Source organism: Electrophorus electricus, chromosome 6 (assembly GCF_041902795.1).
Source record: "Electrophorus electricus isolate QZ-2024a chromosome 6, ASM4190279v1, whole genome shotgun sequence".
Lineage (NCBI taxonomy): Eukaryota > Metazoa > Chordata > Actinopteri > Gymnotiformes > Gymnotidae > Electrophorus > Electrophorus electricus.
In genome coordinates, this window is record NC_137502.1 from 25,539,210 (window position 1) to 25,564,149 (window position 24,940).

The 24,940-nt window shown below is 40.1% G+C and overlaps 3 protein-coding genes and 1 long non-coding RNA gene across 4 annotated transcripts; 1 reads left to right on the forward strand and 3 right to left on the reverse strand.

The window, feature by feature from the left end:
* Positions 1–1,246: 1,246 nt before the first annotated feature.
* On the reverse strand, positions 1,247–5,498 carry LOC113589738 (extracellular calcium-sensing receptor-like). The gene is made up of 6 exons (XM_027029527.3): positions 5,353–5,498; positions 4,860–5,145; positions 3,873–4,646; positions 3,442–3,666; positions 3,218–3,341; positions 1,247–2,418 (listed from the first exon to the last, which is right to left on the reverse strand). The coding sequence occupies exons 1-6, from the start codon at positions 5,472–5,474 to the stop codon at positions 1,505–1,507; spliced, it is 2,445 nt and encodes an 814-aa protein (XP_026885328.3). The 5' UTR covers positions 5,475–5,498; the 3' UTR covers positions 1,247–1,504.
* LOC145658593 (uncharacterized) lies at positions 2,071–24,830 on the forward strand. Its single transcript, XR_014124215.1, has 9 exons — positions 2,071–2,150; positions 7,538–7,690; positions 7,901–7,919; positions 10,296–10,380; positions 15,852–15,986; positions 16,197–16,215; positions 18,592–18,676; positions 24,149–24,283; positions 24,494–24,830. It is a non-coding gene; the product is annotated as an uncharacterized LOC145658593 (long non-coding RNA).
* On the reverse strand, positions 8,237–13,032 carry LOC145658592 (extracellular calcium-sensing receptor-like). Its single transcript, XM_081716113.1, has 4 exons — positions 12,150–13,032; positions 11,681–11,905; positions 11,419–11,542; positions 8,237–10,648 (listed from the first exon to the last, which is right to left on the reverse strand). Exons 1-4 carry the CDS (start codon positions 13,005–13,007, stop codon positions 9,735–9,737), a joined length of 2,121 nt encoding a protein of 706 aa, XP_081572239.1. The 5' UTR covers positions 13,008–13,032; the 3' UTR covers positions 8,237–9,734.
* LOC118241212 (extracellular calcium-sensing receptor-like) lies at positions 16,533–22,001 on the reverse strand. The gene is made up of 5 exons (XM_081716112.1): positions 21,439–22,001; positions 20,447–21,220; positions 19,978–20,202; positions 19,716–19,839; positions 16,533–18,944 (listed from the first exon to the last, which is right to left on the reverse strand). The coding sequence occupies exons 1-5, from the start codon at positions 21,736–21,738 to the stop codon at positions 18,031–18,033; spliced, it is 2,337 nt and encodes a 778-aa protein (XP_081572238.1). The 5' UTR covers positions 21,739–22,001; the 3' UTR covers positions 16,533–18,030.
* Positions 24,831–24,940: the final 110 nt, after the last annotated feature.

Sequence of the window (24,940 nt, forward strand, 5' to 3'; positions counted from 1 at the left end):
AGTCCCTATATTCAGTGTGAAGTATTGTCAACTACTATAGTCAGTGTAGGAAACTGTGTTTTACCTCTTTGTTTCTATGTACCCCAGACTTTGCTTGTGTTTTTGACATTAGCTCCTGCCTTGCCCTTTTGTACCTCTGCTGGTGTTTCTCTGTGCCTTTCCTGATTTTTGACTATGTTTATAGCCTTTGCACATTGTCATTTGCCTAGTTCCCTTTTCTTTCATTTTTATTAATACTCCGTACCTGCACATGGACTGTCTCATCTTTCTTAGCCTCATGTGTTAGACATGACTCGCAGCAGTTACCTACTACCTGCACTATTTAAGGACTGAGTCTGTTCTCCCAGTGTGAAATTGCTAAACCCTCATTTGAGTTCTGCACTAATTTTAGTGTTGACCTGTTATTCTGTTTCAGGGCTTCTGCATATGGTTTTAATTTTAGATTTTTGGACTGCCTCTAACATAACTGGCTACCATGTATTATTATTCTGTGACTTATATTCCTGCCTCTGACCTTAGACTGTCACCCTTTGTGACTTTTGCTCTTGTGTTCTCATAAAATCTGTCTGCAGAAGCAGCAGTCTCTCTTCCCTTCCTGTTAAATATGTGGCACTGGTATCTCTCCATCAAAGAGAACTATAAGCTTGGCACATCTACAGGAAGAAACTGTTTTTGTGGAGGACAATGGCACACACTGAAAAACCCATTGTTTACTCATGTTACTCATGTAATAAACAATAAAACAATGATAAAGGATCAGATAAAATCAGGTCCAGGATTGCTACATAAAACAACGCATTAAATTATAATGTACACATGCAATTTACACACATTCAAATATCAATTTTATTTTCATAAAAAGAGAGATGCAAGTCATTGTTAATTGATATAAGAATTTATAATATAAAGAGGTAAAATATTTTGTTTAGAAAGTTTAGAAAGATGTAAAAATACATAAGAACAACATATTGTCACTTAGTGTGAAAGTTGATTATGTTGCCAAGAATTTATTTTCTCACATATAAACATAAAAGGCAGTGCAGTCTAAAGATTTATTTACAGATAGAAACTGTAATTTCAGGTTTTTGGGGACAACAGCAGAAAGTGACAAACTCATTGCTTACTCTTATGTGCTACTAAATTAATAAACATTAAAATAATCAAAAATGATCAGATAATCATAAAATCAGTTCCAGGTTTGGCCCAGGACTGAAAACATTTCATTAAATTATGTACATTCTAATATTGCACATAGGTAACAACAAAAAAGACACATTTAATTTTTAAAGAGAGAGATAGACATCATACTCTGAATAGAAATAGAAATGTATAATGATATAACAAGAATTTTAGAAAATAAAATACTTAAATACAACATATTGTCAATAACTAAGAATTTACTTTACAACATGTAAACATAAAAACGTTTATTGTTTATTGTTGAGGCTAATAAATGAACCTAACCTGTAAAGATCTTATAAGGTGAAGAACCGTTTGTTACATCTCAAAAAGCTTTAGAGGGAATTTTACACATAAGGTGTTTCTTGGTATTTTGCTTTGGTCTAAACACAATTATAAAACACTTGGGAGCAAAAATGCAAATAATCAAACCAAAGCTTGAGGTCAGAATAGCAAATATCTCCACAGCTACAGTGAATTTTCCAGGAGAGCTGACATAAGCTGGAATAAAGGTGATCCAAACTGCACAGAATATAAGCATGCTGAATGTGATGAATTTCGCTTCATTAAAGTTATCAGGCAACTTCCGTGCTAGAAAAGCCAAAACAAAACACAAGAAGGCCTCAAATCCTATATAACCCAGCACAGCCCAGAAACCTATGGAAGAACCTAAGTCACATTCAAGAATTATCTTTTGCTTGTAGAGTTTTAGGTTTTTGAAAGGAAAAGGAGGGAACATTTTTAACCAAAGCACACAAATAATGACCTGTATGAGAGTGAAAACAAGAACACTCAGTCTCTGCTGTGGAGGCCCAAACCATTTCATGACATTATTGCCTGGAAGTGTAGCGCTGAAGGCCATTAACACCACTACTGTTTTCCCCAGAACACAGGAGATGCAGAGGACGAAGATGATCCCAAATGCTGTGTGACGCAGTATACAGGACCACTCAGAGGGCTGACCAATGAAAGTAAGTGAACAGAGAAAACACAGAGTCAGAGAGAAAAGAAGCAGGAAACTCAGCTCTGAATTGTTGGCTCTAACAATGGGAGATGCCCTGTGTTTGTAGAAGACAGCAATCACACAAATGGTCATGAAGACCCCAGTGAGGGCGAACACTGTCAGAATGATGGCTAGAGTGTCATCCCAGGAGAGGAACTCAACAGGCTTGAGGAGGCAGCTATCTTGTTTGGTATTGGGCCAGAACTCAGGGGGGCAATGCAAACAATCCAAAGAGTCTAAAAGATCAGAAATACAAAGTCAGAATGCGTTCAAAGAGGGAAGTCTAAAACAAAGTATCTTGTTATTTCATATATAGAGCACATTACAGAATGAAAAAAAATTAGTATTGACAATTCTGTGCTTGCCTTATTCATGAGGGGACCAGAATTAGATTTCTGATGTCTGTGTCAAATACTAAATTGAATTAAAAAACATTTTTGAAACCAAAAAGCCATATCAGAACTCAATAACTCTAAAAAAATCTATTAATGCCTTACATTAAAGAGCACATTAGTAGCACAGTGGAATCCTGAAACCAGACTATGAGTGGCTCTAGTAAAAGCACTGTATCTCTGACTGTAAATTCACCTAGACTTGGATGGGTTTCTCATATAAGTCTTGGTTTCTTCATTGTACAAGTACAGAAGGTTTTTCTTTGCTACTGTAACCTATGTTTTTCTAGGTCTCTAGTTAGATTTTTTTTTTATTAGATTCAGATTTGTGCAATATTACTTTTTGACAGACTATTATATGGAAAAACTATACAGCTACAAAAAAAATTAAAAGAAATGAAAGTTTTCATGTATCATGATTTTTTTTAATTTACAATTTGTCTAAGTAACTTAGGTGGATGCTATACTATGCTGGGATGGTCTGCTGCATTACAGGATATACTGAAAATCTTTACTAGCATTAAATAAAAGTAGAATGGAGTTCTAGGATGTTTTCTGTCATGTAAAGAGTGCAAACAAATATCTAGTAAAAGTAATAAAGGTGGAAAAGCTTAATGCTGCATTATGCTCTATGATACACAACCTGTCTTGTTACTGATCTCTCCCTCTGCACATGGTATACAATCATAGCAGCAGACAGGCTTTCCCTTCTGCACAGCCTTCCTGGTGCCTGGAGGACAGCTCTCACTGCACACAGACACTGGCACCTGGGAAAGATATTTGAAAACAACACAAATAATGACCATGTACTGCAGTTTAGTGTATTCCCTATTATAACATTTGAGTACGGGGTGTGTTATACTGTACCTCTGTCTGTCCTCCCACCCAGCTGATAGCACTGCTCATGTTGAACTCCTCTCCTCTTGGTTTGGATGAGTCATAGTAGCCCACTGAAACGAAATCTAAAGCACCATCTTCCTTAAACTGCCAGTTTATGAGCTCATAGAGAGCTGCAGGATCCCCTTTAGAATCAAAGTTGACTTGATAACCATTCTTTGTGGTGAAGTTCACTCTCTTAAGTTGTTCATATATCTGCGGAGGCAAATACAAATTCATAGATTATTGAATACCTCTCTACAGACTCAGATTCATAAGCAAACATTTTTCAGTGCCTTTCAAGTATTTCAAGAATATTTATAATAATATTGGTTCTGTACTATTTGTAACAAATACTGTTGGTCATTTCAATAATTACTCAAGCTAGAGACTTTAATTTATAAACTAAGATGTTTTTATACCTGCCATGGTGTGAATCGAATGGTCTTGTTACATTGCATGTTATTACAAATAACAGCGTGGATAGCATGCGCTATGGCATATGTTGCTTCGTAGACCAAATTAGTGACGCGCAACTGAGACGTGTCTGTGTATGGGTTCTGTAGCGTACGGATGTCCTCACTGCCGTCACATTCTCGCACATCTGTCCTCCCTTTTAGACTACAGCTGAACGCGCTCTCCCAAAATTCCGTTAATAGGGGCGATTTCAAGGCTTGTTCTGGAGAGAGATCTAGAAGAAATTCATGAAGACCCGGAATAACTGATCTGGGGATTCCAAAGCCTATTGCACCAGCACACATGTTAAATCGCAGAAAATCTGGATGTGTGATCCACGCCTCGCTGCCTATCCACTGAAGTGGAGGTAATGGTTGTCGTGCCAGTTCCTCTAAGAGAATCTTCATGTCGCCATATGCAAGAAACGCTACTATTAATCGGGCTGTTGATCTGCGGATGACATTTGCCACTCTCTCCAGTTTACTACGCGATTGTGTCCTGGAGTAGGCCTCGGAGTACTCCACACAGATCCCCTCCTCCTGCGCAGCCTTTAAGAACGCTGCCATTCCGTAGTTTCCGTAGTCCGTGTCGCTGCGCACTGCCCCAATCCATGTCCAGCCGAAATACTTCACCATTCTCGCCAGCGCGGCCGCTTGGTGTTGGTCACTAGGTATAGTTCTATAGAAGGCAGGAAACTGACGTTTATCGCTCAAACAAGCGCAGGTTGCAGAATGACTCACCTGTAATTCAGTGAGTGTTGGAAAAGAACAAAAAACGTTAGCTGCGTATCCTGATTTAGTTGCTGCTCATGTAAAAACATTTCTCTACAGGTCTTAAATTAAATTATTGGTCTCTGGCATAATTTCTAAATAATTGTTAAGCAACTATTTATTTCTTTAAAAACAGCAATATTTTTTTGAAACGATGTGATGTAGCCTACTAATTATGATTACCTCTGGAATTCCAAAAAGACCGAGTGTGCTGGCCATTGCAATTGACGGGGTGGAAGAAGATTCTCCTACGAAAGCAGATACAGCGGCAGCTGCAGGTTTTAAACAGGCTTCGGTGTTGTCGAAAACGGGGTTCAATCCATTTGCAAACTGAAACGCAACTTTGACTGACATCGATACTGCAGAGCACGAGCCTAACGTGATGCCCGGCAGGAGATCTGTGCTGTTGTTGATCTCGTGGATGATGAATTCCAAGGCCCGGGCGAAGCGCAGCTGCCTGAATTCTATGCTGTTTGGAAAGAGTAAAACAGACAAAATCCTGAAAGGGTCAGGCAAAATAACATTTTATTTTGAGTTTATAATAAATAGTACATGGCTTGAAAAACTGGTAGCCTAACAATTTCATTTCTTATTTCTCTTTGTGATTGTAAATAAATGATATGCTCTCTGTGCTGTCTCATGCTGTCTATGATCCACTCCACCCTCACAGACAGACCTCCCAGCGCACGATGGCTGTGGTGGCATCGTGGTGTAGGTGTTCTGCTCTGATGTCATGTATGGGTGAATAGAGAAAATCCCTCCAATTACAAAATCTCCATTCATTGACAAAATAGGCATCTGTGGCTCAGTGCACAGCCTGCAGCCGACTGTGCTTGCTTTACATCCTGCAGGGCTGAACACAGTCATCCACAGCACTGATATTAATGGTACCATATTTAAATTATTCTGCATAGTGTTCTTGGTGCCTCCCAGCACTCTAAAGGTCAGGGTGACTGCTTTACACTCATTTAAATAACCACCTTGCATTCATAAGCTGCCAGTAAATGTGGGTGTGAACTGAAGAGAGAAGGTGTGGTTATGCATTCAGTGTTATTTATAATGATACCCATACATTTTTAATTTACTTAAAAAGTGTAATTTTTTTTATTGAAAACACAGTAAGGCAAACAATCAAGATAAACCTGCAACATGTTTACATTTGTTTGTTTGTTTGTTTTTAATTTACCTTCTCTTTTGAAGCTCTCAGATTCTTCAAGTTAGTTTCACAAGGCAAGGCCACCCTCTTCACCCTCTCCATTTTCTTTATATACCAGCAACATCCATATGGCATGAGGAACAATAGATGATGTAATCAATCAACCAGTCAATCAGTTAATAAAACAGTCAACCAATCAATCAATAATTCAATCAATCAATAGAGAAAGACAGGGGTTTAAGACCATGTTAAAATTATAGAGACTTAAACGCTTTGATGGTAAATATTCACGTCCCTCTTCCACTTGTTCCTTCACCTTTGGAACAGCTAAACCAGGATACTGTTTTTTCTAAATTGGACATGCAGGGTGCTTACTGCAAATGGCCCTACAAATACTTGGTTATACCTTACTGATTGGGACAAGTCCCTTCAGTATTCCAGTTCTTTCTTAATGACATATTGAGAAATATGTGGAATATATGAAATGGGTAGCGATCTGTATTGATGACATTTTAGTCTATTCTCCTGGCTTAGAGGAACACATCAAGCATGTCTGGGCTGTCCAGCTCCGGCTGAGGCAACAAAAGCTATTTGCAAAATTGGAGAAGCACAATTTCCAGAAGGCAAAGGTACAATTTTTGGTTTATGTCATTGGCCCACAAGGGGTCACCACTGATAACCTCGAAACACTGAAATATACTCTGTTCTGCACTACAGAAGCACAAATAGCCTTTAAGGAATTAAAGCAAAAGTTCACCACCACACCCATTTTGAAACATACTGACTGCTCCCCAGAGATTGATGCATCCAAGACAGGAATTGCTGCCATTCTCTCCCAGGACCATGGAACACCTGCCAGGCTTTACCCCTGTGCCTTTTATTTCTGCATTCCCCTGCTGAACAAAAATGATGAAGCCTATAATTCCTCCATGTGTTGTTGTGACCCCTGTACAACTGGACATAGCTATCCAAATCATCCAAGCCCAAGTTTCTGATCTGCCTCCCAATGACTGCCTTGAGGATAAGTTATATGAGACACTATCACTAAGGCCTGCTCTTCTCCTATAGATACACACCTCACTTAGTTCTGGACACCCTGGCATCAAATGTACACTAGCCCAGGTAAGGAACATGTACTGTTGGCCTAGTTTATCCCAAGAAGTAGCAGAATTCCTCAACAACTGTGATGTTTGTGCCAAAAGTTAAAACTCTGTGCCAGTTATCAGCTGGATTGCTTTAGCTGCTCCTCATTCACAAGTTCCCATGGTCTCATCTAGCTATGGATTTGATGGATATATCCCTCTCCCAAGGTAATACATGCATATTAGTGGTTATTGACCACTTCTCAAAAGGTTGCAGCCTAGTACCACTCCACTTGCAACCCACTGCCATGGAAACTGCTGAGACAATGTATTTTTCATGATGTATTATAATTTTATGGCATTTCAGAGGTCATTCACAGAGGCACTCAGTTCAACTAAAGAAACTGGCATTCCTTCTGCACATGCTTAATATTTCTGTTAGTCTGATCTCAGGTTATCACCCCCAAGCCAATGGACAGATGGAACATCTGAACCAGGAGTTAGGCTGATTTCTTTGGGCATACTGCATCCATTTCAAACATGACTGCAGCCATTTCCTACACTAGGCAGAAGATGCACAAAATGTGTTGACAAACTCTTCTACTGGTTTGACTCCCATTCAGTGCATTCTCGGTTACCAGACTCACCTTATCCCATGGCTGGGAGAAACCTCCGAAGTCCGCACTGGGGACAAAACGCAGTGCAGATGCAGTGAGCAGACCTGGGAAGAAGCACAAGTGCATCTCCCAAAAGCCATCCAGAGACAGAAGATTCAGGTAAATTGCCATTGTGGAGTCTGCCTCAGTTTGTGTGGTTGTATAGTACAGACCTCCATTTGAAAACTTCATGCCAAAAGCTGTACCCCAGATACAAAGGACCATTAAAGATCCTTGATAGAATCAGTTTGGTTTTGTACCATTTGCAACTCGTTACCCTATATCACCCACCTTCCATGTGTCCTTACTAAAACCTGTATTCTCTTCCAGTCTGTCTACTTGCTCTCAGGTGAGTAGCTGCCTTTGGACATGAAGGGGGTCACCGGCCTACCTGGATAACACCCTAATAGAGGTTAACACCCTACTGGACATTAACACCCTACTGGACTCCCAGTGATAAGGTTGCACGATGCAGTTCCTGGTAGATTGGATGGGTTATGGTCCCAAGGAGAGGAGTTTGGTCAACACTGGGGACGTGTTGTACCCCTTGCTCACCTGGGATTTCTACAATGCCCACCCTGACAATCCCACTCCTTCCACGATTGTTGACGTTCCTCTGCCCATTCTGGGGGGAGGGGGTTGTACTGTGATCAATCCCCCCTCCGACCACCGTAGGTCCTCCTTGCCGGAGTATTAACACAGTAAACATTGTTACTGAAATTGCCTTTATCACTAATTTCACTTGGTCTCCCTATTGAAACCCTCCAGTCCCTACATTCAGTGTGAAGTATTGCCAACTACTATAGTCAGTACCTGCACATGGACTGTCTCATCTTCCTTAGCCTCATGTGTTAGACATGACTCGCAGCAGTTACCTAATACCTGCACTATTTAAGGACTGAGTCTATGCTGTCTGAATGTAAAATTCCTCATCCGTGACTTGAATTCTGCACTAATATTAGTGTTGACCTGTTATTCTGTTTCAGGGCTTTTGCATATTCTTTTGATTTTAGATTTTTGGACTGCCTCTGACATACCTGGCTATCATGTATTATTATTCTGTGACTTATATTCCTGCCTCTGACCTTAGACTGTCACCCTTTGTGACTTCTGCTTTTGTGTTCTCATAAAATCTGTCTGCAGAAGCAGCAGTCTCTCTTCCCTTCCTGTTAAATATGTGGCACTGGTATCTCTCCATCAAAGAGCACTATAAGCTTGGCACATCTACAGGAAGAAACTGTTTTTGTGGAGGACAATGGCACACACTGAAAAACCCATTGTTTACTCATGTTACTCATTTAATAAACAATAAAATAATCATAAATGATCAGATAAAATCAGATCCGGGAATGTTACATAAAACAACTCATTAAATTAGAATGTACGCATGCACTTTACACATTCAAATATCAAATAATAGGTATCAACAAAAAACACATTTTATTTTCAGAAAGAGAGAGAGATGCAAATCATGTTAATTGAGATAGGAATGTATAATATAAAGAGAGAAACTATTTTCAGTTTTGCAAAGATGTAAAAATACTTAAGGACAAGATATTGTCACTAATGTGCTTTGTGTGAAAGTTGATTATGTTGCCAAGAATTTATTTTCTGATATATAAACATAAAAGGCAGTACAGTCTAAAGATTTATTTACAGGTAGAAAATGTAATTTCAGGTTGTTGTGGACAACAGCAGAAACTGACAAACCCAGTGCTTACTCCTATGTGCTACTCATTTAATAAACAATACAAGAATAAAAAATGATCAGATAATCATAACATCAGGTCCAGGATTTTTACTGAAAACATCTAATTAAATTATACAAATTCTAATATTGCACACTAAGTACCAACAAAAAACACACACTTTTAATTTTCTTAAAAAGAGAGATGCACATCATAATCTGAATAGACATAGAAATGTAAAATAATATAACAAGAGCAAATATTATAAGTTTTAGAAAGTAAAATACTTAAATACAACATATTGATACTAACTTCTTGTGAAAGCTCAATATGTTGCCAAGAATTTACTTGACAACATATAAACATAAATATGTTTATGTTTAAAGGGTTATTGTTGAGTCTAATAAATAAACCTAAATATAACCTGTAAAGTTTATATAAGGTGATGAACCTTTTTATGCTGTTTCTTTTACATCTCAAAGAGCTTTAGTTGGAATTTTACACATAAGATATTTCTTGGTATTCTGCTCTGGTCTAAACACAATTATAAAACACTTGGGAGCAAAAATGCAAATAATCAAACCAAAGCTTGAGGCCAGAATAGCAAATATCTCCACAGCTACAGTGAATTTTCCAGGAGAGCTGACATAAGCTGGAATAAAGGTGATCCAAACTGCACAGAATATGAGCATGCTGAATGTGATGAATTTTGCTTCATTAAAGTTATCAGGCAACTTCCGAGCTAGAAAAGCCAAAACAAAACACAAGATGGCCTCAAATCCTATATAACCCAGCACAGCCCAGAAACCTATGGAAGAACCTAAGTCACATTCAAGAATTATCTTTTGCTTGTAGAGCTTTAGATTTTTGAAAGGAAAAGGAGGGGACATTTTTAACCAAAGCACACAAATAATGACCTGTATGAGAGTGAAAACAAGAACACTCAGTCTCTGCTGTGGAGGCCCAAACCATTTCATGACATTATTGCCTGGAAGTGTAGCCCTGAAGGCCATTAACACCACTACTGTTTTCCCCAGAACACAGGAGATGCAGAGGACAAAGGTGATTCCGAACGCTGTGTGACGCAGCATACAGGACCACTCAGAGGGCCGACCAACAAAAGTAAGTGAACAGAGAAAACACAGAGTCAGAGAGAAGAGAAGCAGAAAACTCAGCTCTGAATTGTTGGCTCTAACGATGGGAGATGCCCTGTGTTTGAAGAAGACTGCAATCACACAAATGGTCATGAAGACCCCAATGATGGAGAACACTGTCAGAATAATGGCTAGAGTGTCATCCCAGGACAGGAACTCAACAGGCTTGGGGAGGCAGCTGTCTTGTTTGGTACTGGGCCAGAACTCAGGGGGACAATGCAGACAATCCAAAGAGTCTAAAAGACCAGAAATGCAAATTCAGAATGCATTCAAAGAGAAAAGTCTAAAACAAGGTCGCTTGTTATTTCATATATAGAGCACATTACAGAAGGAAACAATGTCTACCACAAGTTTTGTAGTCACGCTCTGATTTCACTATGCAGTGCTGACTACAGAAAATTTTTCAATTTTTTGTGTCTTGCCTTCTCTTAATGTTTGCTGTTCATACAATCCCCTTGACAATTGTCCTTGACAATTCTGTGCTTGCCTTATTCATGAGGGGACCAGAATTAGTTTTCTGATGTCTGTGCCAAATACTAAATTGAATTAAAACCATTTTGAGACCAAAAAAAGCCATATCAGATCCCAATAACCAGAAAAATCTATTAATGTCTTACATTAAAGAGAACATTAGTACCTCATGGGAATCATGAAACCATGATCATGATTTAGATTTGTGCAATATTACTTATTGACACAGACTATTATATGAAAAAAAAAAAATACAGCTAAAACAAAATTTACCTCAAATGAAATGAAAGTTTTCATGTAGCATGATTTTTTTTTAATTTACAATTTTTCTAGGTAACTTAGGTGGATGCTCTACTGTGCTGGGAAGGTCTGCTGCATTACAGGAGACACTGAAATTCTTTAGTTACTAGCATTAAATAAAAGCAGAATGGAGTCCAAGGATGTGTTCAGCCATGTAAAGAGTGCAAAGAAATATCTAGTACAAGTAATAAAGGTGGAAAAGCTTAATGCTGCATTATGCTCTATGATACACAACCTGTCTTGTTACTGATCTCTCCCTCTGCACATGGTACACAGTCATAGCAGCAGACAGGCCTTCCCTTCTGCACAGCCTTCCTGGTGCCTGGAGGACAGCTCTCACTGCACACAGACACTGGCACCTGGGAAAGGCATTAGAGAACATCACAAATACAGACATTAGAGAACAACACAAATACAAATATTTTAGTATGCAAGAACCTTTATTCTTTAATGACCATGTACTATAACATTTCAGTACAGGGTGTGTTATACTGTACCTCTGTCTGTCCTCCCAACCAACTGATAGCACTGCTCATTCTGAACTCCTGTCCTCTTGGCTTCGATGAGTCATAGTAGCCCACTGGCACAAAATCTAAAGCACCATTTTCCTTAAACTGCCAGTTTATGAGCTCATAAACAGCCACCGGATCTCCATTTGAATCAAAGGTGAGCTGATAACCATTTTTTGTGGTGAAGTTCACTCTCTTGAGCTGGTCATATATCTGCAGAGGTAAATAGAACTTCATAAATAATTAAATTCCTCTTTACAGGCTCACATACACCTAGAGCCCATTTTGGAATACACAATCAAACATATTTCAGTACATTTGAAGAATTTCAAGAATATTTATAATAATATTAGTTCCATACAATTGGTAACAAATATTGTTGGTGATTTCGATAATTAGTGAAGCTAGAAACTTTAACTTCTAAAGTAATATGTTTTTAAATGAAATAATTTTATACCTGCCATGGTGTGAATTTAATGGTCTTGTCACATAGCACGTTATTACAAATTGCAGCGTGGATAGCATGAGCTATTGCATATGTAGCTTTGTAGACCAAATTAGTGATGCGCAACTGAGACGTGTCTGTGTATGGGTTCTGTAGCGTACGGATGTCCTCACTGCCGTCACAATTCTGTACGCCCATCCGCCCTTTTAGAGTACAACTGAAGGCGCTCTCCCAAAATTCCGTTAATAGGGGCGATTTCAAGGCTCGTTCTGGAGAGAGATCTAGAAGAAACTCACGTAGACCCGGAATAACTGATCTGGGGTTCCCAAAACCTATTGCGCCAGCACACATGTTAAACCGCAGAAATTCTGGATGTGTGATCCACGCCTCGCTGCCTATCCACTGAAGCGGAGGTAATGGTTGTCGTGCCAATTCCTCCAAAAGAAACCTCATGTCGCTTGATGCAAGAAACGCTACTATTACTCGGGCCGTTGATCTGCGGATGACATTTGCCACTCTCTCCAGTTTTCTGCGTGGTTGTGTCCTGTAATAGGCCTCGGAGTATTCCACACAGATCCCCTCCTCCTGCGCAGCCTTTAAGAACGCTGCCATTCCGTAGTTTCCGTAGTCCGTGTCGCTGCGCACTGCCCCAATCCATGTCCAGCCGAAATACTTCACCATTCTCGCCAGCGCGGCCGCTTGGTGTTGGTCACTAGGTATAGTTCTATAGAAGGCAGGAAACTGACGTTTATCGCTCAAACAAGCGCAGGTTGCAGAATGACTCACCTGTAATTCAGAAAGTGTTGGAAAACAGCAAGAAACAATACTTGAGTATCCTGATTTTGTTATAACGCTGCACATATAAAACATTTCTCTACAGGATAAATTAGATGATTGGTCCGTGGCATAATTTCTAAACCAATATTACGCAACTATTTATTTATTTTAAAATTGCAAGATTTTTTTTTTAAAATGATGTGATGTAGCCTACTAATTATGTTTACCTCTGGAATTCCAAAAAGCCCGAGTGTGCTGGCCATGGCAATTGACGGGGTGGAAGAAGATTCTCCTACAAAAGCAGATACAGCGGCAGCTGCAGGTTTTAAACAGGCTTCGGTGTTGTTGAAAACGGGGTCCAATCCATTTGCAAACTGAAACGCAACTTTGACTGACATCGGTACTGCAGAGCACGAGTCGTATATGTGGTAACCCAACGTGATGCCCGGCAGGAGATCTGTGCTGTTGTTGATCTCGTGGATGATGAATTCCAAAGCCCGGGCGAAGCGCAGCTGCCTGAATTCCATGCTGTTTGGAAACACAGTAAAACAGACAAAACCCTAAAAGGGTCAGGCAAAATAACATCTTATTTTGTGTTTACAATAAATAGTACATGACTTTAAAAACTGGTAGCCTAACAATTTCATTTCTTTCTCTTTGTGATTGTAAATAAATGATATGCTCTCTGTGCTGTCTCATGCTGTCTATGATCCACTCCACCCTCACAGACAGACCTCCCAGCGCAGTGTGGCTGTGGTGGCATCGTGGTGTAGGTGTTCTGCTCTGATGTCATGTAGGAATGAATTGAGAAAATCCCTCCAATTACAAAATCTCCATTCATTGACAAAATAGGCATCTGTGGCTCAGTCCACAGCCTGCAGCCGACTGTGCTTGCTTGACATCCTGCTGGGCTGAACACAGTCATCCACAGCACTGATATTAATGGCACCATATTTAAATTGTTCTGCATAGTGTTCTTGGTGCCTCCCAGCACTCTGAAGGTCAGGATGGCTGCTTTACACTCATTTAAATAACCACCTTGCATTCATAAGCTGCCAGTAAATGTGGGTGTGAACTGAAGAGAGAAGGTGTGGTTATGCATTTAGTGTTATTTATAATGATACCCATACATTTTTAATTTACTTAAAAAGTGGTTTGTTTTTTTTTGAAAACACAGTAAGGCAAACAATCAAGATAAACCTGCATCATGTTTACATTTGTTTGTTTGTTTGTTTTTAATTTACCTTCCCTTTTGAAGCTCTCAGATTCTTCAAGTTAGTTTCACAAGGCAAGGCCACCCTCTTCACCCTCTCCATTTTCTTTATATACCAGCAACATCCATATGGCATGAGGAACAATAGATGATGTAATCAATCAACCAGTCAATCAGTTAATAAAACAGTCAACCAATCAATCAATAATTCAATCAATCAATAGAGAAAGACAGGGGTTTAAGACCATGTTTAGATTATAGAGACTTAAACGCTTTGACGGTAAATATTCACGTCCCTCTTCCACTTGTTCCTTCACCTTTGGAACAGGTACACCAGGATACTGTTTTTTCTAAATTGGACATGCAGGGTGCTTACTGCAAATGGCCCTACAAATACTTGGTTATACCTTACTGATTGGGACAAGTCCCTTCAGTATTCCAGTTCTTTCTTAATGACATATTGAGAAATATGTGGAATATATGAAATGGGTAGCGATCTGTATTGATGACATTTTAGTCTATTCTCCTGGCTTAGAGGAACACATCAAGCATGTCTGGGCTGTCCAGCTCCGGCTGAGGCAACAAAAGCTATTTGCAAAATTGGAGAAGCACAATTTCCAGAAGGCAAAGGTACAATTTTTGGTTTATGTCATTGGCCCACAAGGGGTCACCACTGATAACCTCGAAACACTGAAATCTACTCTGTTCTGCACTACAGAAGCACAAATAGCCTTTAAGGAATTAAAGCAAAAGTTCACCACCACACCCATTTTGAAACATACTGACTGCTCCCCAGAGATTGATGCATCCAAGACAGGAATTGCTGCCATTCTCTCCCAGGACCATGGAACACCTGCCAGGCTTTACCCCTGTGCCTTTTATTTCTGCATTCCCCTGCTGAACAAAAATGATGAAGCCTATAATTCCTCCATGTGTTGTTGTGACCCCTGTACAACTGGACATAGCTATCCAAATCATCCAAGCCCAAGTTTCTGATCTGCCTCCCAATGACTGCCTTGAGGATAAGTTATATGAGACACTATCACTAAGGCCTGCTCTTCTCCTATAGATACACACCTCACTTAGTTCTGGACACCCTGGCATCAAATGTACACTAGCCCAGGTAAGGAACATGTACTGTTGGCCTAGTTTATCCCAAGAAGTAGCAGAATTCCTCAACAACTGTGATGTTTGTGCCAAAAGTTAAAACTCTGTGCCAGTTATCAGCTGGATTGCTTTAGCTGCTCCTCATTCACAAGTTCCCATGGTCTCATCTAGCTATGGATTTGATGGATATATCCCTCTCCCAAGGTAATACATGCATATTAGTGGTTATTGACCACTTCCCAAAAGGTTGCAGCCTAGTACCACTCCACTTGCAACCCACTGCCATGGAAACTGCTGAGACAATGTATTTTTCATGATGTATTATAATTTTATGGCATTTCAGAGGTCATTCACAGAGGCACTCAGTTCAACTAAAGAAACTGGCATTCCTTCTGCACATGCTTAATATTTCTGTTAGTCTGATCTCAGGTTATCACCCCCAAGCCAATGGACAGATGGAACATCTGAACCAGGAGTTAGGCTGATTTCTTTGGGCATACTGCATCCATTTCAAACATGACTGCAGCCATTTCCTACACTAGGCAGAAGATTCACAAAATGTGTTGACAAACTCTTCTACTGGTTTGACTCCCATTCAGTGCATTCTCGGTTACCAGACTCACCTTATCCCATGGCTGGGAGAAACCTCCGAAGTCCGCACTGGGGACAAAACGCAGTGCAGATGCAGTGAGCAGACCTGGGAAGAAGCACAAGTGCATCTCCCAAAAGCCATCCAGAGACAGAAGATTCAGGTAAATTGCCATTGTGGAGTCTGCCTCAGTTTGTGTGGTTGTATAGTACAGACCTCCATTTGAAAACTTCATGCCAAAAGCTGTACCCCAGATACAAAGGACCATTAAAGATCCTTGATAGAATCAGTTTGGTTTTGTACCATTTGCAACTCGTTAACCTATATCACCCACCTTCCATGTGTCCTTACTAAAACCTGTATTCTCTTCCAGTCTGTCTACTTGCTCTCAGGTGAGTAGCTGCCTTTGGACATGAAGGGGGTCACCGGCCTACCTGGATAACACCCTAATAGAGGTTAACACCCTACTGGACATTAACACCCTACTGGACTCCCAGTAATAAGGTTGCACGATGCAGTTCCTGGTAGATTGGATGGGTTATGGTCCCAAGGAGAGGAGTTTGGTCAACACTGGGGACGTGTTGTACCCCTTGCTCACCTGGGATTTCTACAATGCCCACCCTGACAATCCCACTCCTTCCACGATTGTTGACGTTCCTCTGCCCATTCTGGGGGGAGGGGGTTGTACTGTGATCAATCCCCCCTCCGACCACCGTAGGTCCTCCTTGCCGGAGTATTAACACAGTAAACATTGTTACTGAAATTGCCTTTATCACTAATTTCACTTGGTCTCCCTATTGAAACCCTCCAGTCCCTACATTCAGTGTGAAGTATTGCCAACTACTATAGTCAGTACCTGCACATGGACTGTCTCATCTTCCTTAGCCTCATGTGTTAGACATGACTCGCAGCAGTTACCTAATACCTGCACTATTTAAGGACTGAGTCTATGCTGTCTGAATGTAAAATTCCTCATCCGTGACTTGAATTCTGCACTAATATTAGTGTTGACCTGTTATTCTGTTTCAGGGCTTTTGCATATTCTTTTGATTTTAGATTTTTGGACTGCCTCTGACATACCTGGCTATCATGTATTATTATTCTGTGACTTATATTCCTGCCTCTGACCTTAGACTGTCACCCTTTGTGACTTCTGCTTTTGTGTTCTCATAAAATCTGTCTGCAGAAGCAGCAGTCTCTCTTCCCTTCCTGTTAAATATGTGGCACTGGTATCTCTCCATCAAAGAGCACTATAAGCTTGGCACATCTACAGGAAGAAACTGTTTTTGTGGAGGACAATGGCACACACTGAAAAACCCATTGTTTACTCATGTTACTCATTTAATAAACAATAAAATAATCATAAATGATCAGATAAAATCAGATCCGGGAATGTTACATAAAACAACTCATTAAATTAGAATGTACGCATGCACTTTACACATTCAAATATCAAATAATAGGTATCAACAAAAAACACATTTTATTTTCAGAAAGAGAGAGAGATGCAAATCATGTTAATTGAGATAGGAATGTATAATATAAAGAGAGAAACTATTTTCAGTTTTGCAAAGATGTAAAAATACTTAAGGACAAGATATTGTCACTAATGTGCTTTGTGTGAAAGTTGATTATGTTGCCAAGAATTTATTTTCTGATATATAAACATAAAAGGCAGTACAGTCTAAAGATTTATTTACAGGTAGAAAATGTAATTTCAGGTTGTTGTGGACAACAGCAGAAACTGACAAACCCAGTGCTTACTCCTATGTGCTACTCATTTAATAAACAATACAAGAATAAAAAATGATCAGATAATCATAACATCAGGTCCAGGATTTTTACTGAAAACATCTAATTAAATTATACAAATTCTAATATTGCACACTAAGTACCAACAAAAAACACACACTTTTAATTTTCTTAAAAAGAGAGATGCACATCATAATCTGAATAGACATAGAAATGTAAAATAATATAACAAGAGCAAATATTATAAGTTTTAGAAAGTAAAATACTTAAATACAACATATTGATACTAACTTCTTGTGAAAGCTCAATATGTTGCCAAGAATTTACTTGACAACATATAAACATAAATATGTTTATGTTTAAAGGGTTATTGTTGAGTCTAATAAATAAACCTAAATATAACCTGTAAAGTTTATATAAGGTGATGAACCTTTTTATGCTGTTTCTTTTACATCTCAAAGAGCTTTAGTTGGAATTTTACACATAAGATATTTCTTGGTATTCTGCTCTGGTCTAAACACAATTATAAAACACTTGGGAGCAAAAATGCAAATAATCAAACCAAAGCTTGAGGCCAGAATAGCAAATATCTCCACAGCTACAGTGAATTTTCCAGGAGAGCTGACATAAGCTGGAATAAAGGTTATCCAAACTGCACAGAATATGAGCATGCTGAATGTGATGAATTTTGCTTCATTAAAGTTATCAGGCAACTTCCGAGCTAGAAAAGCCAAAACAAAACACAAGAAGGCCTCAAATCCTATATAACCCAGCACAGCCCAGAAACCTATGGAAGAACCTAAGTCACATTCAAGAATTATCTTTTGCTTGTAGAGCTTTAGATTTTTGAAAGGAAAAGGAGGGGACATTTTTAACCAAAGCACACAAATAATGACCTGTATGAGAGTGAAAACAAGAACACTCAGTCTCTGCTGTGGAGGCCCAAACCATTTCATGACATTATTGCCTGGAAGTGTAGCCCTGAAGGCCATTAACACCACTACTGTTTTCCCCAGAACACAGGAGATGCAGAGGACAAAGGTGATTCCGAACGCTGTGTGACGCAGCATACAGGACCACTCAGAGGGCCGACCAACAAAAGTAAGTGAACAGAGAAAACACAGAGTCAGAGAGAAGAGAAGCAGAAAACTCAGCTCTGAATTGTTGGCTCTAATGATGGGAGATGCCCTGTGTTTGAAGAAGACTGCAATCACACAAATGGTCATGAAGACCCCAATGATGGAGAACACTGTCAGAATAATGGCTAGAGTGTCATCCCAGGACAGGAACTCAACAGGCTTGGGGAGGCAGCTGTCTTGTTTGGTACTGGGCCAGAACTCAGGGGGACAATGCAGACAATCCAAAGAGTCTAAAAGACCAGAAATGCAAATTCAGAATGCGTTCAAAGAGAAAAGTCTAAAACAAGGTCGCTTGTTATTTCATATATAGAGCACATTACAGAAGGAAACAATGTCTACCACAAGTTTTGTAGTCACGCTCTGATTTCACTATGCAGTGCTGACTACAGAAAATTTTTCAATTTTTTGTGTCTTGCCTTCTCTTAATGTTTGCTGTTCATACAATCCCCTTGACAATTGTCCTTGACAATTCTGTGCTTGCCTTATTCATGAGGGGACCAGAATTAGTTTTCTGATGTCTGTGCCAAATACTAAATTGAATTAAAAACCATTTTGAGACCAAAAAAAGCCATATCAGATCCCAATAACTAGAAAAATCTATTAATGTCTTACATTAAAGAGAACATTAGTACCTCATGGGAATCATGAAACCATGATCATGATTTAGATTTGTGCAATATTACTTATTGACACAGACTATTATATGAAAAAAAAAAAATACAGCTAAAACAAAATTTACCTCAAATGAAATGAAAGTTTTCATGTAGCATGATTTTTTTTTAATTTACAATTTTTCTAGGTAACTTAGGTGGATGCTCTACTGTGCTGGGAAGGTCTGCTGCATTACAGGAGACACTGAAATTCTTTAGTTACTAGCATTAAATAAAAGCAGAATGGAGTCCAAGGATGTATTCAGCCATGTAAAGAGTGCAAAGAAATATCTAGTACAAGTAATAAAGGTGGAAAAGCTTAATGCTGCATTATGCTCTATGATACACAACCTGTCTTGTTACTGATCTCTCCCTCTGCACATGGTACACAGTCATAACAGCAGACAGGCCTTCCCTTCTGCACAGCCTTCCTGGTGCCTGGAGGACAGCTCTCACTGCACACAGACACTGGCACCTGGGAAAGGCATTAGAGAACATCACAAATACAGACATTAGAGAACAACACAAATACAAATATTTTAGTATGCAAGAACCTTTATTCTTTAATGACCATGTACTATAACATTTCAGTACAGGGTGTGTTATACTGTACCTCTGTCTGTCCTCCCAACCAACTGATAGCACTGCTCATTCTGAACTCCTGTCCTCTTGGCTTCGATGAGTCATAGTAGCCCACTGGCACAAAATCTAAAGCACCATTTTCCTTAAACTGCCAGTTTATGAGCTCATAAACAGCCACCGGATCTCCATTTGAATCAAAGGTGAGCTGATAACCATTTTTTGTGGTGAAGTTCACTCGCTTGAGCTGGTCATATATCTGCAGAGGTAAATAGAACTTCATAAATAATTAAATTCCTCTTTACAGGCTCACATACACCTAGAGCCCATTTTGGAATACACAATCAAACATATTTCAGTACATTTGAAGAATTTCAAGAATATTTATAATAATATTAGTTCCATACAATTGGTAACAAATATTGTTGGTGATTTCGATAATTAGTGAAGCTAGAAACTTTAACTTCTAAAGTAATATGTTTTTAAATGAAATAATTTTATACCTGCCATGGTGTGAATTTAATGGTCTTGTCACATAGCACGTTATTACAAATTGCAGCGTGGATAGCATGAGCTATTGCATATGTAGCTTTGTAGACCAAATTAGTGATGCGCAACTGAGACGTGTCTGTGTATGGGTTCTGTAGCGTACGGATGTCCTCACTGCCGTCACAATTCTGTACGCCCATCCGCCCTTTTAGAGTACAACTGAAGGCGCTCTCCCAAAATTCCGTTAATAGGGGCGATTTCAAGGCTCGTTCTGGAGAGAGATCTAGAAGAAACTCACGTAGACCCGGAATAACTGATCTGGGGTTCCCAAAACCTATTGCGCCAGCACACATGTTAAACCGCAGAAATTCTGGATGTGTGATCCACGCCTCGCTGCCTATCCACTGAAGCGGAGGTAATGGTTGTCGTGCCAATTCCTCCAAAAGAAACCTCATGTCGCTTGATGCAAGAAACGCTACTATTACTCGGGCCGTTGATCTGCGGATGACATTTGCCACTCTCTCCAGTTTTCTGCGTGGTTGTGTCCTGTAATAGGCCTCGGAGTATTCCACACAGATCCCCTCCTCCTGCGCAGCCTTTAAGAACGCTGCCATTCCGTAGTTTCCGTAGTCCGTGTCGCTGCGCACTGCCCCAATCCATGTCCAGCCGAAATACTTCACCATTCTCGCCAGCGCGGCCGCTTGGTGTTGGTCACTAGGTATAGTTCTATAGAAGGCAGGAAACTGACGTTTATCGCTCAAACAAGCGCAGGTTGCAGAATGACTCACCTGTAATTCAGAAAGTGTTGGAAAACAGCAAGAAACAATACTTGAGTATCCTGATTTTGTTATAACGCTGCACATATAAAACATTTCTCTACAGGATAAATTAGATGATTGGTCCGTGGCATAATTTCTAAACCAATATTACGCAACTATTTATTTATTTTAAAATTGCAAGATTTTTTTTTTAAAACGATGTGATGTAGCCTACTAATTATGTTTACCTCTGGAATTCCAAAAAGCCCGAGTGTGCTGGCCATGGCAATTGACGGGGTGGAAGAAGATTCTCCTACAAAAGCAGATACAGCGGCAGCTGCAGGTTTTAAACAGGCTTCGGTGTTGTTGAAAACGGGGTCCAATCCATTTGCAAACTGAAACGCAACTTTGACTGACATCGGTACTGCAGAGCACGAGTCGTATATGTGGTAACCCAACGTGATGCCCGGCAGGAGATCTGTGCTGTTGTTGATCTCGTGGATGATGAATTCCAAAGCCCGGGCGAAGCGCAGCTGCCTGAATTCCATGCTGTTTGGAAACACAGTAAAACAGACAAAACCCTAAAAGGGTCAGGCAAAATAACATCTTATTTTGTGTTTACAATAAATAGTACATGACTTTAAAAACTGGTAGCCTAACAATTTCATTTCTTTCTCTTTGTGATTGTAAATAAATGATATGCTCTCTGTGCTGTCTCATGCTGTCTATGATCCACTCCACCCTCACAGACAGACCTCCCAGCGCAGTGTGGCTGTGGTGGCATCGTGGTGTAGGTGTTCTGCTCTGATGTCATGTAGGAATGAATTGAGAAAATCCCTCCAATTACAAAATCTCCATTCATTGACAAAATAGGCATCTGTGGCTCAGTCCACAGCCTGCAGCCGACTGTGCTTGCTTGACATCCTGCTGGGCTGAACACAGTCATCCACAGCACTGATATTAATGGCACCATATTTAAATTGTTCTGCATAGTGTTCTTGGTGCCTCCCAGCACTCTGAAGGTCAGGATGGCTGCTTTACACTCATTTAAATAACCACCTTGCATTCATAAGCTGCCAGTAAATGTGGGTGTGAACTGAAGAGAGAAGGTGTGGTTATGCATTTAGTGTTATTTATAATGATACCCATACATTTTTAATTTACTTAAAAAGTGGTTTGTTTTTTTTTGAAAACACAGTAAGGCAAACAATCAAGATAAACCTGCATCATGTTTACATTTGTTTGTTTGTTTGTTTTTAATTTACCTTCCCTTTTGAAGCTCTCAGATTCTTCAAGTTAGTTTCACAAGGCAAGGCCACCCTCTTCACCCTCTCCATTTTCTTTATATACCAGCAACATCCATATGGCATGAGGAACAATAGATGATGTAATCAATCAACCAGTCAATCAGTTAATAAAACAGTCAACCAATCAATCAATAATTCAATCAATCAATAGAGAAAGACAGGGGTTTAAGACCATGTTTAGATTATAGAGACTTAAACGCTTTGACGGTAAATATTCACGTCCCTCTTCCACTTGTTCCTTCACCTTTGGAACAGGTACACCAGGATACTGTTTTTTCTAAATTGGACATGCAGGGTGCTTACTGCAAATGGCCCTACAAATACTTGGTTATACCTTACTGATTGGGACAAGTCCCTTCAGTATTCCAGTTCTTTCTTAATGACATATTGAGAAATATGTGGAATATATGAAATGGGTAGCGATCTGTATTGATGACATTTTAGTCTATTCTCCTGGCTTAGAGGAACACATCAAGCATGTCTGGGCTGTCCAGCTCCGGCTGAGGCAACAAAAGCTATTTGCAAAATTGGAGAAGCACAATTTCCAGAAGGCAAAGGTACAATTTTTGGTTTATGTCATTGGCCCACAAGGGGTCACCACTGATAACCTCGAAACACTGAAATCTACTCTGTTCTGCACTACAGAAGCACAAATAGCCTTTAAGGAATTAAAGCAAAAGTTCACCACCACACCCATTTTGAAACATACTGACTGCTCCCCAGAGATTGATGCATCCAAGACAGGAATTGCTGCCATTCTCTCCCAGGACCATGGAACACCTGCCAGGCTTTACCCCTGTGCCTTTTATTTCTGCATTCCCCTGCTGAACAAAAATGATGAAGCCTATAATTCCTCCATGTGTTGTTGTGACCCCTGTACAACTGGACATAGCTATCCAAATCATCCAAGCCCAAGTTTCTGATCTGCCTCCCAATGACTGCCTTGAGGATAAGTTATATGAGACACTATCACTAAGGCCTGCTCTTCTCCTATAGATACACACCTCACTTAGTTCTGGACACCCTGGCATCAAATGTACACTAGCCCAGGTAAGGAACATGTACTGTTGGCCTAGTTTATCCCAAGAAGTAGCAGAATTCTTCAACAACTGTGATGTTTGTGCCAAAAGTTAAAACTCTGTGCCAGTTATCAGCTGGATTGCTTTAGCTGCTCCTCATTCACAAGTTCCCATGGTCTCATCTAGCTATGGATTTGATGGATATATCCCTCTCCCAAGGTAATACATGCATATTAGTGGTTATTGACCACTTCTCAAAAGGTTGCAGCCTAGTACCACTCCACTTGCAACCCACTGCCATGGAAACTGCTGAGACAATGTATTTTTCATGATGTATTATAATTTTATGGCATTTCAGAGGTCATTCACAGAGGCACTCAGTTCAACTAAAGAAACTGGCATTCCTTCTGCACATGCTTAATATTTCTGTTAGTCTGATCTCAGGTTATCACCCCCAAGCCAATGGACAGATGGAACATCTGAACCAGGAGTTAGGCTGATTTCTTTGGGCATACTGCATCCATTTCAAACATGACTGCAGCCATTTCCTACACTAGGCAGAAGATGCACAAAATGTGTTGACAAACTCTTCTACTGGTTTGACTCCCATTCAGTGCATTCTCGGTTACCAGACTCACCTTATCCCATGGCTGGGAGAAACCTCCGAAGTCCGCACTGGGGACAAAACGCAGTGCAGATGCAGTGAGCAGACCTGGGAAGAAGCACAAGTGCATCTCCCAAAAGCCATCCAGAGACAGAAGATTCAGGTAAATTGCCATTGTGGAGTCTGCCTCAGTTTGTGTGGTTGTATAGTACAGACCTCCATTTGAAAACTTCATGCCAAAAGCTGTACCCCAGATACAAAGGACCATTAAAGATCCTTGATAGAATCAGTTTGGTTTTGTACCATTTGCAACTCGTTACCCTATATCACCCACCTTCCATGTGTCCTTACTAAAACCTGTATTCTCTTCCAGTCTGTCTACTTGCTCTCAGGTGAGTAGCTGCCTTTGGACATGAAGGGGGTCACCGGCCTACCTGGATAACACCCTAATAGAGGTTAACACCCTACTGGACATTAACACCCTACTGGACTCCCAGTGATAAGGTTGCACGATGCAGTTCCTGGTAGATTGGATGGGTTATGGTCCCAAGGAGAGGAGTTTGGTCAACACTGGGGACGTGTTGTACCCCTTGCTCACCTGGGATTTCTACAATGCCCACCCTGACAATCCCACTCCTTCCACGATTGTTGACGTTCCTCTGCCCATTCTGGGGGGAGGGGGTTGTACTGTGATCAATCCCCCCTCCGACCACCGTAGGTCCTCCTTGCCGGAGTATTAACACAGTAAACATTGTTACTGAAATTGCCTTTATCACTAATTTCACTTGGTCTCCCTATTGAAACCCTCCAGTCCCTACAT

Excerpts from the sequence above, each read along its gene's own strand:
- LOC118241212 (XM_081716112.1), bottom strand. The coding sequence starts at position 21,738 with ATGGAATTCAGGCAGCTGCGCTTCGCCCGGGCTTTGGAATTCATCATC. Across the intron at positions 21,221-21,438 it reads GGCTTTTTGGAATTCCAGAG|GTGAGTCATTCTGCAACCTG; the intron begins GTAAACATAATT and ends TCTGAATTACAG. Across the intron at positions 18,945-19,715 it reads AGAGATCAGTAACAAGACAG|ACTCTTTGGATTGTCTGCAT; the intron begins GTTGTGTATCAT and ends CTGGTCTTTTAG.
- LOC145658592 (XM_081716113.1), bottom strand. The coding sequence starts at position 13,007 with ATGTTTTATATGTGCAGCGTTATAACAAAATCAGGATACTCAAGTATT. Across the intron at positions 11,906-12,149 it reads TTAAATTCACACCATGGCAG|ATATATGACCAGCTCAAGAG; the intron begins GTATAAAATTAT and ends TTACCTCTGCAG. Across the intron at positions 11,543-11,680 it reads GGTTGGGAGGACAGACAGAG|GTGCCAGTGTCTGTGTGCAG; the intron begins GTACAGTATAAC and ends TGCCTTTCCCAG.
- LOC113589738 (XM_027029527.3), bottom strand. The coding sequence starts at position 5,474 with ATGCCTATTTTGTCAATGAATGGAGATTTTGTAATTGGAGGGATTTTC. Across the intron at positions 5,146-5,352 it reads CAGCCATCGTGCGCTGGGAG|CATAGAATTCAGGCAGCTGC; the intron begins GTCTGTCTGTGA and ends CTTTCCAAACAG. Across the intron at positions 3,667-3,872 it reads TTCGATTCACACCATGGCAG|ATATATGAACAACTTAAGAG; the intron begins GTATAAAAACAT and ends TTGCCTCCGCAG.